Here is a 17,806-nt window from a genome sequence, read left to right on the forward strand (position 1 = left end):
ATTTCAGCTTAATGTCAGGTCACTTCCTTCAGGAAGCTAACCTGGGTGACTCTTCCCTGGGAAGTGTTCCTCCTGAGAGTTCCCCAGCACACTTTATTTCTCCCTGTATAGCAGTATACTTAGGTTCTTGTTAACTTGGCTTTAGCCTCCATGGTAAGTTCTGCGAAGATGGTGTTCAGAATCTTGTTCAGAATATCTCCAGAGAATAAAACTGGGCCTGGTTCAGTAAAGGCACTTGAATATTTGAATGAATAGATACCCTGTGCTAGGCTCTGTCTCAAAAAAGTTATTTGATTGTCAGGAAAATAATTTATAGTATGACTTGGTTAATGTTTTGTAGGAACATAAAAACATTATGTTAAATTATATTTTTATAATGGACCGTCAAAAGAAGGTATAGGCAAATTGAAAAGTGGCTCTGACAATCAGTACGGCAATTGAAATGCTGAAATTCTTCGACTAATTTAGATAGGCAAGACTCTTAAAAATAGAAAGGTTCTAATAAATATTACTTTCCCTCATATTCAAGAACATTAAAGGATACTAGAAAAATAATGTAACCCTCCCCACGAAACAATGAAAGAACAATTTCACTTTAAAGAGTTTTATTACAGGATGTTAATATGCAGGACACTTCAGAGCACCTTATACTTCTAATCAGATTTTTGGTAACTGGTTTTAAAGTGTTACTTGAGTATTTTTCTCACACTGGCTTTCAGGCAAAAGCACTACTCAGTGATTGTTTAAGAGATGTTAATTTGATTAAACAGCTTATCCTTAATAACCTGAGACATCAATCCATGGATAGCTTCTATGGTAGTTTTACAGCTGGAAAGAAAAAAAGACATCATATAGTGTCACAAGAACTGAAAACTGTTTCAAAGATGCAAGTTCCCCCACATTGCTTTCCTTGCACCCCCAGTAATGATTTTTAGTTCATTCATACTCCCCAAACCACACCAATTTATAGTTTACTCTTGTGATTTTTAGTCTTCTGCATGTCTTTTGACCATTTCACTACTTACTAGCACCTTTACAAGAGAATGACAATGGAAAACTTGATATAGTTCATAACAGTTAATTTTGTTACATGTCAGCAGCTTTGGGAAAAGTTCTGTTTTAGAAGGTGACTGCAATTGTATATAATTCATAATTACAGAGTGATTCAATATTACATTAAGATCTGTTATGCCTTGTTTATTATTTACTATAATTAAAAAAATAATTTTAAAGAATCTTATGCTTTTTTTTCCTGAAATAATCACAAATATCCTTCAAACAATTAAAAGTCAAAGTTAGGCGAATGGGTGAAGAACTTAAAAAAGTAAAAAGCAAAATATGATAAAAACCCAACAATATTCAGAAGAGATGCAATTCTTATAAAGTTACTCAAAAAAGGAAAATTCTCTACTTTTATATAACTACTTTGTCCTTCCTATTTTTTTCCTGTATAATTGGAGACATCCTCATAATGAAACTTTTGCTTCCTAAGATAAGTGAGATGTAAATGTAGATAAAATTACAAATCACAGACATAAAGGCAGATCAGCAAAAACACATACTCAGAGCAAGTAACAAAAACAGGACCTAATTCAAAGAAAAACTTAGTTTTTGTCCAGGGCACTAACTCTACCTTCTAAAAACCCATGGAGAAGAAAGGAATGAGAGAATTCTAACTCAAGATGGCTTCTGCTCCTAATACATTTCACCTTCCCTTTCCTATCGACCAGTCCAGTTTTTCTTAAAATGGATACCAAGGTATTGGTTTACACAGATGTCAACAGTTTTCCCTTCTCCCTTTGCTCCTAATTATCACAGTAAAATTCAAGTTTTTGTGAAAGTAAATGTTATGTAGGTAGTGTTCTTAATCCTGTATGCATCTGAAGGGCCACATAGTTATTTCTTAAGTTATTGGAGAACATATCCCAAGTGTGTTCCTAACAAATTCTTGGTAGAGAAATTTGGGATACTAAATTACTGTATAAAGGATAATTTCAGAAGAATAACTTAAGAAAGATACAATAATTTCTGTGCTATTTGGGGGTTTAAAACTTTATAAAATGGGCTGGCCTTGTGGCCGAGTGGTTAAGTTTGCACGTTCTGCTTCAGCGGCCTGGGGTTTGCCAGTTCGGATCCTGGGTGCGGACCTACACACTGCTCAGCAACCCATGCTGTGGCGGCGTCCCATAGAAGAACCAGAACGACCTACAACTAGGATATACAACTATGTACTGGGGCTTGGGGAGAAAAAAAATACAAAAGAGGAAGATTGGCAACAGATGTTAGCTCAGAGCCAATCTTCCTCGCCAAAAAGCATTTTTAAAAAAATTTATTAAAATTTGATAAACTTAAGAAATCCTCATTTAAATCCTAATTTAGAATAGGTTAGAACATCCTTTTGTAAATTTTTTTTTTTTTTTAAAGATTGGCACCTGAGCTAACGTCTGTTGCCAACCTTGTTTATATTTTCTTCTTCTCCCCAATGCCTCCCAGTACATAGTTGTATATTCTAGTTGTAGGTCCTTCTGGTTCTGCTATGTGGGATACCACCTTGGCATGGCTTGATGAGCAGTGCTAGGTCTACACCCAGGATCCAAACTGGCAAAAACCTGGGCCACCGAACTTAACCACTTGGCCACGGGGCCAGCCCCCCCTTTTTTTTTTAAAGTTCCAGCAATAGACTAGTTTTCTTTGTTACATTTTCTTTTTTTTTTTTTGAGGAAGATTAGCCCTGAGCTAACTGCTGCCAATCCTCCTCTTTGCTGAGGAAGACTGGCCCTGAGCTAACATCCGTGTCCATCTTCCTCTCCTTTATATATGGAACGGACGCCTGCCACAGCATGGTGTGCCAAGCGCTGCCATGTCCACACCCGGGATCTGAACTGGCGAACCCCGGGCCGCCAAAGTGGAACATTCTCACTTAACTGCTGCGCCCCAGGGCTGACCCCTCTTTGTTACATTTTCTAGCTGAATCTAGAAAAGGTGACTGGGAGTGTTTCATAACATTACCTAGATCTTTAAGCTTTTAATGTCCTTACCTAATGTCTCCTAAAATTTCAAAGTTAAAATCTATGTCTGACAACTCTTAAAGGTCCCAAGAAGTTAATATTCAGATACCATTTGATCAAGTTATAAGTAAGTTGAACCATAAGGAAGTTGAATCCTATGCTTATTTGGAAATCTTACAGAAAGACTTAGGAGCAGGACTAGACTCGCTCTTACCTGTCTCGTGTGGCTTTGGCAAGTTTGTCTTCTGACTTTCGGTCATGTGTTTCTAAACCCAACATGAAACTCCCTCGTCCCAGCTGGGCTTCTGACTGCTCTAACTTTTCAGACAAATCAAAGACCTGACCAGTGGTATAGTCTGCATTCTGTGGGGAAAATGGTATTGTGTCAGTATACAACTTTACATTAAAAAAAAAAGAAAAAATATATATATTTTAATGTAAATTAATTTTCTTTTAAATATAACATTTCATTTACAAAGAATTCCACTATGAAATCTAAGTGAATAGTCAGTGAAGTAAGAAGTCAAATTATACTTGCAAAAACTGATTGCAAAGTTCAAGTAGTTCAAGTGTAGAGTTTATCCCCTTTTATAATTTCGAGATTGAATTTAGAACTTTTCTTTTTGACTGTTTAAATCTAGTATTTGTTATTATGAGAGGCTTTGAAGTACACAGATCTGAGTCCTGGTTCTGGCCCTGCTGCAGATTGGCTGGGAGGCCTCCGGAGAGCTCCTTCACTTTTCTGTGCCTCCAGGTCCTCTTCTGAAAATGGAGGAGGAAGGCAATAATTTCTACATTAAGGCTATAGTGAAGGTTAAATTAAGTAACATATATAAAGTTCTTAGGACTGTCCATGGCACCTAGTAAAGGTTAATAATTGTTGGTTAATGTTATTTGTTCTTGTTGAACTTCCAGAATTAGTACTTATGACAGTATTTTAAAAATAACATTTGTTTTAGCTTTTCTGATTATAAAATTAATTGTTACTACAGACAATTTGGAAAATGTAGAGCAATATAAAGAAAAAGGAGGGGCTGGCCCTGTGGCCGAGTGGTTAAGTTTGCATGCTTTGCTGCAGCGGCCCAGGATTTTGCTGGTTTGGATCCTGGGAGCGGACATGGCACCACTCATCAGGCCATGTTGAGGTGGCGTCCCACATGCTACAACTAGAAGGACTCACAGCTAAATAAAATATATAACTATATACTGGGGGGATTTGGGGAGAAAAAGCAGAAAAAAAAAATGATTGGCAACATTGTTAGATCAGGTGCTAATCTTAAAAAAAAAAAAGGGAAACACCTATAATCCCTCCACATAGCTATATAACCACAGTTATATTTTAGAGTATTGCTATGCTCACATGCACACCTACATTTGGTAAGCTGGAATATTATATATATGTACCATTTCATCTTTTAAAGACTTCATACATTTTAAAAAGAAAAAATTTAATAGTTATGTCTATGCACTTAACTATATTTTAAAAAGACTTTCATGGGATATCTTTTTAAAAAGGTTTAGTCTAAAAAAATTTCTTTTTCACTAATATGAGTTGTAAAGCATATATTGCATTTCTTTCCTATGTCTTCAATAGAAGAGAGTGAAGATTAAATAAACAACTTGGCAACAATTAGAATGTTATTCTCTTGCTCAGTCTGTAAGACAGTATCAGTTCAGCCACCAAACATGACAAGTTATTTGTTGTCATCTTAGTTACTACAGGGGGCCCTTTAAAATACTACCAGCTCTTTCAATGATTTTAGAAACTTATGCTATTTTTAAAAGATGCAATTATATTCACATTGTCTGGATCTAAATGGTTTAGGACACCAATACATTTTTCCCCCCATAGGTTTGGGAAAAATCCTAAGGTTTATAGACCACTTCAAAATTAGAAGATATAGCTACTCAAGCCATAAAAATGCAGGATGGCAGAAACAGTTATGCTATTGCTGTTAAAATGAAATAAAATGAGATCAATTACATTTCAAACACACAGAGAATGAATATGGGGAACTGATTTCTTAAATCGAAAATAACTTCTTTCTGGTAGCTTTTAGGTTGCATGCTTTAGGCTGGGAAAGGGATGAGGAGAACATATATTTATATACTTTTTCTTAAAATGCTGCAATGTACTACATGTAAAACTACAAAGAGGAAATATAATTTAACCTTTTCTTGATTATTAATGTCCTCAATATATGCAGTGCTGGAATACAGGGACAGCCATAGGCTGAGTAGGTAGAGCTGTTTGCCTTTACACAAAGGTTCAGACTGCTCTGGTCTTAGTGTTTTCTCCCCTTGCCATCAGGAGTCACTTCTGGCTGCTATTAGTATACTTGCCTCTAAGGAAACAAGACATATAAAGTATTTAGCAGTGTCTGGCACATAGGAAGCACTTAATAAATGTTTGCTATTATGACCACACTCCTTCCTTCTAATTTGCTACTTCTGACCATTGAGGATAAGAAATAAGAACAGAAAACTTGTCAGAATTGTGTTTAAAATCATAGTAAGTATGCTCAAGTGAGGTCTTTCCCCATGAATACAAGGCACACCAAACAAAAAAAAATAATAATCATTTATTGAGGCTTTATTATATGCCAGGCACTTTACTAATTGCTTTATATAAAGTACTTAATTTAATTCTCAGTGTACTTAATGATGTAGGTACTATTATCACTGAGCCCAAGAAAGACTCAGTCACATTAATAAATGACTTAGTGAAGGTCACACACAGCTAGTAAAGTGGCAGAACTGTTTTTTAACTAAGTTTATTTTATTCCAAATTTTGTGGTTCTAACCATTATGTTCTACCATACTGTATGAAGTGGCTTACTTTAAAAAAAACTGTTCCTAAGCTCTAGAGAGAAGCTTGTTAAATAAGTATCCTTCTAAATATGTTAGGTTTTAATGATATATTGGAAAATATCCAGTGATTTTTTTTCTTTTGCTGCCGAGAATCTGCTGCTTTAAGGTAATGATATTCTGATCTCCTTCTGGGGATGACCCCTTCTCCACTTTTAGTCCATGTGCACTGAAAGAGTTTCTTCCACCCCAGCCCAGCAGTGAAGCACTTGCCCTGGCCCAGCCACTCATGGCATTCATCCCTTGGCCCAGGGCAGGTTTAAAGATGGGCATGTGACCTAAGCAAAAGTCAGACACAATGAGGCTTTTCCTGGAAAAATGCAGATGTGAGTGTGTGTATGTGTGTGTGTGCATCCTGATCATCTCTTTTGAACATAAAACTGAGAGGCTGGGAGGTCTGGAGCTAATGCTGCCATCTTGCTTTCACATGAAGCCTGAAACTGAAGCCAACTGACATGAAATCAAAGCTGATAGCAAAAGACCAAGACTTCATAATATTGTTTGAATCAAACTTAGCTGTGCCTGAAGTAAGCCCTATTCCTGGACTTTGCAACTTTAATGATTCTCTTTTTTGTTTAAGCCAGTTTGGTTGGGTCTTCTGCCACTTGTAACCAGAGTCCTACCTGAGACACTTCACACAACAAAAAACAGAATTTGTGTTTTTTCCTCTGTAAGTCTCTTTAAGGCAGGGGCAGATCTCACCGCATCTGGCCACTATATTTGCCATTTAGACTTGGTCTCAATGGTACATGACATAGGCCTTGGCTTGGCCTACTATCCCAATCCAGCTCCAGTTGTGCAGAATCTGACCCCAGCCCTGGTGTCCTGGCCAAGTCAGGTATAGCGTTTCCATGAAAAAGAGTTTCAGATATTAAACAACTTATGTAGCTTAGATAAAATTCAAATGTATCCCTTGCAAGTACAGTACTTACAGTAAGCAAGCTAGAGGAACTCAGCGTATTCACCCAGTATTTATTCCACAAAAGCTCAAGCAATTTGCGATCCAAAGAGGATTTGAAATATGAGACTTCTAAGGCATAATATCTATGAAACAAAAGCACAAACTTATAAGTAAAAAATATATTCAACCACATCATATAAAAGTTATGGCCCATTTTAGGGGCTGGCCCCATGGCCGAGTGGTTAAGTTCGCGCGCTCCGCTGCAGGTGGCCCAGTGTTTCGTTGGTTCGAATCCTGGGCACGGACCTGGCACTGCTCATCAAACCACGCTGAGGCAGCGTCCCACATGCCACAACTAGAAGCACCCACAACGAAGAATATACAACTATGTACCAGGGGGCTTTGGGGAGAAAAAGGAAAAAAAATAAAATCTTTAAAAAAAAAAAAGTTACGGCCAATTTTACATGATTACATTTTATATCCAAATAGTCATGTTTTAGTTTCTAGTCCAACAGAACAATAAGTAACCATGGTTTCCTTACTCTTCAGGGGTGTGGTTTCAAATCTGCTGTTTACTAAACTTTCATGTTATATTTCTTCCCTCTGTAGAGCCCAGAAATTCCCAAGAAGTTATCAACAACCAGTCAGAACTTCTGAATGACATATGTTTATCCATGTTATTGAGTTCATGAATTCCAGTCAACGGTATATAAATGAACTGCCTCTCTAGGGTCAACTATAATTTTTGTTAGGCTTTTTAAAATACTGAAAATGACATGTTGATTCCCCATTCTTCCCTTCCTAATCCTCTAATTAGGACCTACTGCTTTCTGGAAAAGCAAATTTTAAAGTAGGTCCTTAAGGCACTTATACGAATTACTACTGCTTCTGAAGGTGCTTAATTTATAATCAGGGATAGCAAGGAAAATTTGGTTAACTGTCTGAAAAACTATTAAGTAGTAAATATTTAAATATATCACTAGGTTCTGTACATCAGTGGATAAAAAAACACAAGGGACTTCTTTATCTTAAGGAGATTACCATTTACATGGGAGATGTGGTATGAATCTACAAAAAGTTAAATGTAATGATATATGTTGAATAACAATAAGTGATGCTACAGTGCATATATAAAATTAATCACCTACCAATTAAAGGTTAGAGATAATGAGTCACCTTAGTCTAGAGAGAACTGTCTGAGAAGCCCCAGGGAGAGGGCAGGATTTAGAGGAACCTTTACATAGTCTATAGTGTGGATATGTTGAGAGCAAGGAGAGCATTAGGCAGAGAGCATCAACTCACAAAAAGGAAAGCCATGAAAGGAATAAGTAAATTAGTTCGCTGGGACAATTTAACAAGAGCAGGAGAATTATGTGAGGGAAACCTGGAAACTATGTTAGGGTCTAGTTGGTAGGGGACATTACATAAAAGGCTAAGAAATTTAAACTTTATCTTCTAGGTACTTGGGACTCATGGAAGGTGTTTGAGTGGAGCAATGATATGGCCAAAGAAGTGTTTTAGAAAACTGGTTGTGGTACGATGTGTTAGAGGAGAGAAACTGGAGGCAGGGATACCACAGAGGATGCCACTGTGGCAGGGCAGATATGAAGAGAAAAAGGCTCAGACTCAGGTTAGTGGTGCAAAAGACAAAGACACATGGACAAAACAAAAAATGCTTGTTGATTAAATTCAAGAATGAAGAAATAAAAAATAAGAATTTAAACACATCAGAATTCAGTGAAGCCTTTTTCCAGATTAAGATACCCATGCATATCTGAAGATGGGAAAGGACACAGCTAGTGAAATGTGGAAATGGAACAGTGTATTTCTTGAGCATATATTATGTTCTGGGTGCTGTACATACATTTTCATTTAATAGTCCTTACAATCATACAAGGAAGGATTTATTATTCCCATTCTACAGACAAAAAAACAGATTTAGAGTAAAGACCTTGCTCAAAGCTATATAGCTGTTAAGTGGTGAGAAAAGGATATGAAAAATTATGTCTATTACCAAAACATTACAGTCTTTTATTTTTACGTCCAGAATGTAGACATTTAAGAGAGTCTTTAAGAAGTGAGGCTCCAGGAGTGAGGGGGTTAGGGATCGGGAGAGGAGGCAGGGGCTCAAGAGGAAAGGTCAGCTTTAAAAAGGAGGGGTTGTACCTCTGATACTTAAGGGAAAAAAAGAGATGAGTGGATGAGCATAGCAACAGATATGGAAATTTATAGAGGATGGAAAATAAGGGAATTCAAACTCTAGGGTCTTTTTATGTTTTAAAATTTATGGATCACCTTAATGTAATTACTGTTTTAATTCCGTAGGTTGATGCAATGAAACTTTTGGTCTAACAGGTAGTGATTAGCTGCAAATCTCAGTAGCAGAGTTGAAAACAAGAAGAATATTCAAAATTACTTGTGGAGCTAAATCCTCATCTTCTGTACAGGAAGTCAATAATAGATACTGCCTAGAACTGAAAATCAAGAAGTAGCACTATCAGCATGTTGTTTGAAGATATGGGGGTAAATACTTAAAGGAATAACTATAGTAGTTTAAGTGACTGCCTCTGGGGGATGGGAAAGGGAATGGTACAAGATTGCTATTTTTTCATAAGTTTCATAGAACCATTTGACTCTTTAAACTACATGCTTGTATAACACTAACATACAAGCTAATTAAAAAAACTGTGTCCTATTTTCACTAAGCTTCTTCAAACTTAAGAATATTTAATATCTACATTAGATTTTATGTTTAAAACAGACTTAGGGTGTGTATTATGATCTGGGATTTAAGGTAGGAAAGAAAAAAGAAAGGTCAATATAAATTGCAAATAATAGCTCATTATCAAATAATTTAGGAAATGGATCTATAACCAGCATGCAAAAGACCTCTCAACTTGGCATTATGTTCCATTAAAGATTTGAAATAAAAATAAATCAAGCCACCTATTTGCCCTATGAAAAAGTTTACTCTTTCTTATTTAGGAATTGATCCTAAGTAAGAGAACATCTTTGTATGTTATAGCCTAGCAATTCCAGGTTCAAAATTCTAGGCTGTAGCAATGTAGGTAGCTAGAAATCAGCTACTTCTCTCTGATAGGCTCATATTTCAGAAAAACAGGAAAGGTAGGTTTATTTGGATACAGAAAGCATAGACTACCTCAGTCTTTTTTGTTTGTTTCAAAAGCTGAGGCCAGTGGTGAAAAAAGCAGAGTATCAAACTTCTGATACCACTACAACTCTCAATATAAATGAAAAAAAAGTACTGATACCCTGAAAATGAAAGTATCACAGCAAAGGTTTTCCATGCTTAGGAGCAATTCTCCCAAACAGGAATGGTTTAAATTATTTTCAATAGGGCAAATTAAGTGATTTAATCTCAAACCTCTAACTGAAAAATAAAATGGAATCTTTTTTTTCCCAGAAGTATGTCAGGGATGACTGAAAACCCTATATTTAAAAACTCAATTTTAGAAATTCTGGAATTTTCTAAGAATTTCTAAGCAGAAAAATAAGAGCAGTAGCACCACAAAGTATTCCTTGAAGTTGGGATAGGAGATATGGAGAATCATTTATTCATTTCAGCAGCATTTTTCAAGGGGAAGGTACCTACCCTTATACATGTCATGCCCTGTTTTAAATGTTAGGATACAGCAATGAATTAACTGTACTCTCATGAAGTTCACATCCTAATGGGGTCAATAACAAGGGAGCAAAAAACATAAGATGGTGACAAGTGTTAAGAAGAAAAATAAAGTGAGGAAAGGGAACAGAGTGACAGGAAAGTGTTATTTTAGATAGGGTGACCAGTGGGTAGTCTCTACTAAGGTGACCTTTAAACAGATATTCAATGATTGCAGCAGTTACTGAGCCACATGGAAATAAGCAAGAATGTGCCAGACAGAGGGGGAAGCCAGTGCAAAGGCCCTAAGGCAGGAGCCTGCCTGGCACATCAGACGAACCACAAGGAGGCCACTATGGTTGGATTGGAGAGAGCAAATGTTCAGTGACAGGAGATGAGCTCACAGAGGTTGTAGGGGGCAGACCATACAGGGTTTGGAGTCCATGGTAAGGACTATGGATCTTATTCTTGGTGAAATGGGAAGACATTCTGAGACAGAGGAATGTGATCTGACTTACATTTTAAGAGAATCAGTTTGGCTGACAAAAGACGTTTAAGGGGTGAGGGCAGAAAGAGGAAGACTAATTAGAAGGCTACTGCTTTGGTTCAGGCTCCAGATGGTGGTGGCTTGGGTCAAGGTGATACTAAGAGAGGTGGCAAGATATATTTAGAAGGTGGAGAAAACTGTCCTCACTGGTTTCTTTAACATTTTTAAAAATTGAGATGTAATTCACATACCATAAGATTCACTATCTTAAAGAAGTATACAGTTCAGTGGTTTTTCGTTTTTTTTTTGAGGAAGATCAGCCCTGAGCTAACCACCACCAATCCTCCTCTTTTTGCTGAGGAAGACCGGCCCTGAGCTAACATCCATGCCCATCTTCCTCTACTCTATATGTGGGACGCCTGCCACAGCATGGCTTTTTGCCACGCAGTGCCATGTCCGCACCCGGGACAGGAACTGGTGAACCCCAGGTCGCAGAGAAGCGGAACATATGCACTTAACCGCTGCGGCACGGGGCCAGCCCCGAAGTTCAGTGGTTTTTAGTATGGCTTCTTTAACTTTCAGGCTGAAAATGTTTAGGAAAAATTTCTGCTAAGTGAACTTGGGTACTTTGAGGGCTGCAGACATGCTAGTGTCAGGCTGGCCCTGAATACAACTTCTCTCAACTGTTAACTTCATTAATAGGCCAAGTATCTCGTACACTGATAAAAATGTTTATGGTTGTGTGAAAGGCAGGTAACATGTTGGATTAAAACAATTATTAATGAAAAATTCAAACATTATCCTAAATTTGAATATTCTTACTATTATTTTAAAAGTTATTATAAAATGCATTCTGCCTGAAGTTTTTTTTCTCATCTGTAAAATTAGGGGCTTGGACTGGATGATCTCTAAGGTTTCTTATGATGATTTTGGCATCAGAAACATTTTTAAATTACTTACTGTTTGCAGTGTACACCAAAGTCTTCTATTTTATTAAGTGGGATAGTCTGGTACTCAGAAGGTCCTTCATCAGGAGGTTTGTAGCCCTAAACAAAAATGAAGAAAATAGAAGATAAAAAACAAAACAAAAAACAGAGGGAAAACATTGTTTTCTATGTAGCTATTTATAGAAACATTAATTTTGGGAAGCGAAATATTGAACATAAACATTCTAAGAAAAAAAGTAATTGCTATACCCTCCCTAAATCCCATTTGGTGGCTAAAGGCTGGATTTTGCTTATAGGTTCATTTTTCTTGTCCTTAGGTGATGTACACTTGTGCTAATATATTTCAGACTGCAGGGAAGGAAACAGATGTATTTAGCTTGTTTCTCTAGTACCTGTCAGAATGCCATGGGCATACAGATGCTTACAACAAATCAAGATTGCTTTCGTAGTAAAATTAGCACACAGCACAAACGTATTATCTTTTGCTAAGAACAATTTGTGGTAGTTTGACTGCTTTTTCGTAAATATTATTAAATTGTTTTAGGACAAAATGAGACACTAATCATAATATATCCTTACAAATAAGTCAAATATTTAGAGTTTAAAAAATGATAAGGACTTATAATTTTAAAAATTACCTTTGGGTAAGTCCTAAAGGCGCCAAGATTCACTTTCCCTGCAGATATTGTTCTTGTTGGGTCAATCTACAAGAAAAATATATTTAATATCTGTTGATTATAAAATTATATACTTCCATTTGTTTAAACTTTATAAACCTTGAAATACATATGTACATATAACACTATACACACAACACAGAAATTAAAAAAACCAAATAATAGCACATAAGAAATCATAAAAGTTCAATAAAGTGGGTTAAATGTAGAAATGTCTTATAGTTAATTTAGAGATTAGATCTAGTTATTATACTATTTAAGAATATTATTTGAAGATCTGCTCATCTCTTTTTCAAAAGTTTGCTTTTTTTCTTTTAATAGATGAACAATTTCTACCTTCCTCATAGTAACCTGCACTGCATCTAAAACACTCTGAGTATAGCAAGAGCTGCTCAAGCAATTCCTGACTTACTCAATTCAGTTAACTTTGACTGAATGCCTGCTATGAGCAGGGAATGTAGACACAGGCGCTGTGAGCATCCTCATCTTACAAAGTGGGGAAAGAGATGCAGAGGCATTAAGTAACTTGTTCAAAGTTCCAGCTTCTAAGAGCTGGAATTCAGATTCAATCCTAAGCAGACTGACACGAGAGCCTTGCTCTTTACCACACTGTTTTTATTTCTTGGTATACTTGCATTAGTAAATCTTCATAAAGAACTTACTTAAAACTGGTTGTAAAAATACTTACTACCACTGCTACGAATGGTTCCTGGAACTGCTGATTGAGCATCTGAGTACTAACATCAATCCCAGAAAGCCAGCAGCCATAGCCAGGGTGGCTATGATACCAGCCAATTGCATTTTCAAGGCGGCCAACCTAACAAATAAAGAGGGCAAAGGAGCTTGAGGTTCTTGTTTAATCTTAGAGACACTTGTCTGTTTACATGTTTTATGGAAAATAATAGTATGCAGAACAGTTCATAGCATATGCTGCTTTCAAGTTAAAAAAAAAAAGAGATATTTTGAACAGATAATACATGCCCAAAGCACAAAATTAACAAGATACAAGTACAATAACGTTATTCAGTCTCCCTTCCACCTCTTTCCCCTCAACTACCCAGTTTCTCCTATATATTACCACGATAGCCAGTTGCTTACACACCTATCTTCCAGAGATATTCTTTGTGTCTAGAATATATATTCTTTGCATATATGTAGATTAATAAACACACACACAATGGCATACCACAGTGTTCTACACTTTGCTTTTTCATTCAAACAAAAGATTCTGCGGTTTGTTCCATATAAGTCAAAATACAGCTAACTATTTATTTATTTATTTATTAAAGGCTGGCTAGCAATTCACTGTATGGATATACCATACTTAATCAGTTTTATACTCAGGAACATTTAGGTTGTTTCCAATTTTTTAATTTTAAACACACATCTGATAATGAGTGTGAGAATTTTCAAAAAGTTTTTTGAGATATAATTGACATATAACATTATATTAGTTCAGGTGTAAAACATAATGATTTAATATATGTATATATTGCAAAATGGTCACCATAATAAGTGTAGCTAACATCCATCACCAGACATAGTTCAAATTTTTTTTTCTTGTGATGAGAATTTTTAAGATCTACTCTCTTGAGTGTGAGAATTTATTTAAAAAAAATCCATGCTAATCTCATATACATTTTATATAAAAATTATTGAAAATAACTTAAAATATAAACTTTAATGTAAAGAGGACAGTTTTAAGTTTAGAAACCCAAAAGTCACCATGAGACTCTTAACTTGCAGTTACTAAACTTTAAGGAACAACATTTTTACCTGTTTGGCATTTTCTATATATGCGGCCATGTACTCATATGCAGCAGCCTGAGCATTTACTCGGGTTTCAGTGCCCTCTACAGGCAAAGCAAAACTGTCCATAATGATCATTGTTTCACCATCCACTTTTCCCAGCATCAAGCCCATCACTTCCAAGTTGCCTCCTGATCTGGCATGCATCACCATTTTCAGTAGAGCCAATGCTGAGATTTTGCAGTACTTAAAGTAATGGTGACTACAAAACAAAAGCACAGTGTAATTAACTTTCTTATATAAAGTACAATTTCAAAAGACAGTTTTTGTGAAGATAAGTATTGAATTTGTTACAGTGATGGAAGGGGGAGAAAGAGTGTAGAATGTGGGAAAGAAAAAGCAAGTGGGAAAGAACAGAGTTCCTAAAGGGAGCTGGAAATAATAACCATGTCATAGTCCTGCAAAGTATTTTGCCTTGGGGGAAGGGAAAAGTATGAAATAGTTTTCAAATATGCTGTTCAAGGGGAAAGGAGGGAATTACATGACCACTTTAATAGACTTTTTCTCCATTAATTTTGGAATCACCAAATCTCTGATTCTGACTCTGTTTGGATGATTGTACCTAACTGTTCTCAGGCTTAATCTTCTAGCTTAATGGTTAAGAATGTGGGCTCTGACATCCATCTGTGTAGGTCTGAATCCTTGAACTGGTCCTAGCTGTGACCTTGAGACAACCAATTACTGTCTGTGCCTCAGTTTTCTCATCTGTAAATAGGGATATTTCATAGAGTTGTTGTTAAAAGGAAATAAAGTAAATGAAATAATGCATACAAAGTGCTTAGCTTAGTGCCTGACACATAGTAAAACTTTTATAAGTGCTAGCTCTTATTAGGATTATTAACCTATCTTTTGCAATACTGTCAAAGAACAGTGTGTTGAAGGGTGTGGTTTCTCTCTGTGCTATCAGCTTCAAAACTGAAAATGTAGCCCTAATGTCTTCAGTTCTCCATGATCACTACTTCAGAGTTTGTCATTTGTGGATGTGACTAAACTGCTCTTGAATAAAATTATATTTTCCGTCTCATTGATGCAGCCCAAGACAGCTAGGATGAATATAATTAGAGCCACAATCAGTGAGGCAAGCTGATAGTGTCCACATATTTAATAAGCTACATCAACCTAAAACGCATAGGCCGCCACAGAAGTAAGGAGACAACCAGGCAAACTAACCAGTCTGTATAGAGTGGTCAGTGTTTCTGAGAAGCCTTTTTAAGGTGTCTGCCCACAGATTTCAGTCACAACTGAAAAATATGGAGACCTGGTCTTGCGAGTCAAGACATGAATTAAAATCTTAGCTCCTCCATTTACTGGGGAAAAGAAAAAAAGACAGTTACTGTGCTCCTATTACATACATTCTAGACACTTTATTATACATTACCTCATCTAATCTTTACAACATAACCAATAGGTAGGTCCTATTTCCACTTTACACATTAAAAAATGAAGACGGATAAGTAAATTTCCTAGGATCAATCAACTAGTGACAGTTGTGAGATTTGATCTTAGGTCTGACTATTGCTCACTTAAGAGTTCATTACCTTAGTGTGATCATCAAATAAATTACTGTATTTGCTAGTTTTCTTATTTGCAAAAAATAAGTGAGGATTCTTTTTTGTCATGAGGATTAAATGACATGGAAACTCCTAGCTGAGTGCTCAGTCCATATTAAGCACTCAATAAACATTGCTACATCTGAATACTGGCAGTTGAAGCTTGCGTCATAAAAAACTGAGACAGATGAAGATGAAGTACGATGTTTTTTGTTTATCACCGCTCTCCTTCCTGTCTCTTCATTAGAGAGATTGTGTGCTCTTTTTACTTTCTCCCTAACAAAATCTGTTCTCAGGAAAGGATAAACGTTATGATTAAAGAAACTCGACTCGTCATCACTCCTAGGAACACTGGGATTTTGCTAAAAGGTAAAGAGCCTTAAGCTCTATTGATAAAATTTCTAGTTTATGTGAACTAGCAGAATAACATTTTGGGGGAGCCTCGTTGTGTTTCTGAAATAATTACCAGCAATCAAAAAACAATTATAGATCTCTAAAATATGGCTCATAGTTATTTTAGAGACCCTTGGGCTAACTCAATTTCTGAAGACAGCTGCAGTCTCCAGTCTGGGAGCAGCTAAAGGTCCCAACAAGATGTATACAGACATAGGATTCAACGCATAGTGGGTGGCATATATGACAATACGGATGTTGAGAAGTGACAATCCAAATCACAGCTTGCCGTTTTCCTCTTCCATCCTCCGGAGGCAAACGGGTTAAAGAAACAGAAAGGGGAGTCGAAGCAAGCCCTAGTGGAGGGGCTTAGGCTCTGTACTTGCGGGAATAAAAGGTAGACAAAAATTTCTCAAGCGCATATTCTTCTCCTCCCTGCCCACGAAACGACAGGCTCTCCTCCCCTTCAACTCCCACTCCTCCGGCTCTCTTAAACTCCCGCCACCCCTTCCCTCCCCTGCGTTTCGCCAGGGACCTCCTCACTCCTTAGTCCAGGGCTTCGCCGCCAGGATTTCCTGCTGCTGTTTCTTGTCGTATTTGTAGATTTCATCGATACTCTGGGCTTCCTGCATGTTGTTGGCCAACTCCCAGGTTTTCTGGGCCATACCACTCCCGGACGCCGTCATCGTTGAGGAATCGGAGAAGTTGTCGCCTCCACAACCAAAACGCAACTTTACCTCGCTGGGTTTCCGGGTGTGGGCTTCGGACCCTCCCCACCACAGGTGCAAACTCGTACTAGACTCTCGAGGCAGCCATGACACCTAGAACCGGAGGTGAAGTTGGTACAGACCATTCGAGGATGGCGGGGACCCTTCGCGGACGCGACGATATAAACAGCAGTTTCATAATAGTTAGAGACAGGGGATTCTTCTTGTGGCTGAGATGGGAACATATTATCTTGGAAAACTATATGTGTGAATTAGGACAAACACTATGTTGGGTACGGGAATGGTATAGCCTTCCGCACCGGAAGAAGGGCATGCTAACGTTATGCCAGTAACTGGAATGGGCCTCCTTTGTTCGTACTGCGCAGGCTTGTCCTCCGCCATATTGAAAATGGGTGGATCCTTAACGTGGGATGGGGAAAGCCGCTGTTTTTATGGGGGAGCAGGTACCTTTAGTGAAATGTTTGTTGAAAGACTAAAAAGTAAGGATGTATGTGGAAAAATTGAGATATAAGTAGTTCTGGATGCTGGTTGAAAGCTAAAGATGGCATCGTAGTTTACTTCTTGATGCTTCACTGCACATGCGTAAAATTCTATGGGCTCGCGATGTTCGGGTCTGCGCTTTCAGATGGGCGTTCTCTAGCGTTAGGAGGAGGCTGTGAAAACTGGTGAACGTCTCTCTGATCATGTTGTTCGGCGTGTTTGTAAAAATTAACATCTATGTGAGTTATTAGTATTCTGAAAATGTCCAGTGTCCAGTTCTTATAATAGTTTACAGTTTAATCTTAAGCAATGCTCTGTCCCCAAGGCACAATTAAT

The 17,806-nt window shown here is 37.2% G+C and overlaps 1 protein-coding gene across 3 annotated transcripts; it reads right to left on the minus strand.

Moving 5' to 3' along the window:
- Positions 1-588: 588 nt before the first annotated feature.
- On the minus strand, positions 589-17,223 carry COPS5 (COP9 signalosome subunit 5). 3 transcript variants are annotated; one of them, XM_046642556.1, is made up of 8 exons: positions 17,000-17,223; positions 14,287-14,521; positions 13,199-13,327; positions 12,472-12,537; positions 11,847-11,932; positions 6,809-6,920; positions 3,223-3,371; positions 589-828 (listed from the first exon to the last, which is right to left on the minus strand). In XM_046642556.1, the coding sequence occupies exons 1-8, from the start codon at positions 17,212-17,214 to the stop codon at positions 744-746; spliced, it is 1,077 nt and encodes a 358-aa protein (XP_046498512.1). In that variant the 5' UTR covers positions 17,215-17,223; the 3' UTR covers positions 589-743. The 3 variants fall into 3 exon arrangements, with proteins under 3 accessions (XP_046498512.1, XP_046498513.1, XP_046498514.1); XM_046642557.1 differs by having other exon boundaries at positions 16,806-17,091; XM_046642558.1 differs by lacking the exon at positions 17,000-17,223 and adding an exon at positions 16,798-16,936.
- Positions 17,224-17,806: the final 583 nt, after the last annotated feature.

The sequence above is a fragment of the Equus quagga genome, chromosome 16, assembly GCF_021613505.1.
Source record: "Equus quagga isolate Etosha38 chromosome 16, UCLA_HA_Equagga_1.0, whole genome shotgun sequence".
In the NCBI taxonomy this organism is placed as follows: domain Eukaryota; kingdom Metazoa; phylum Chordata; class Mammalia; order Perissodactyla; family Equidae; genus Equus; species Equus quagga.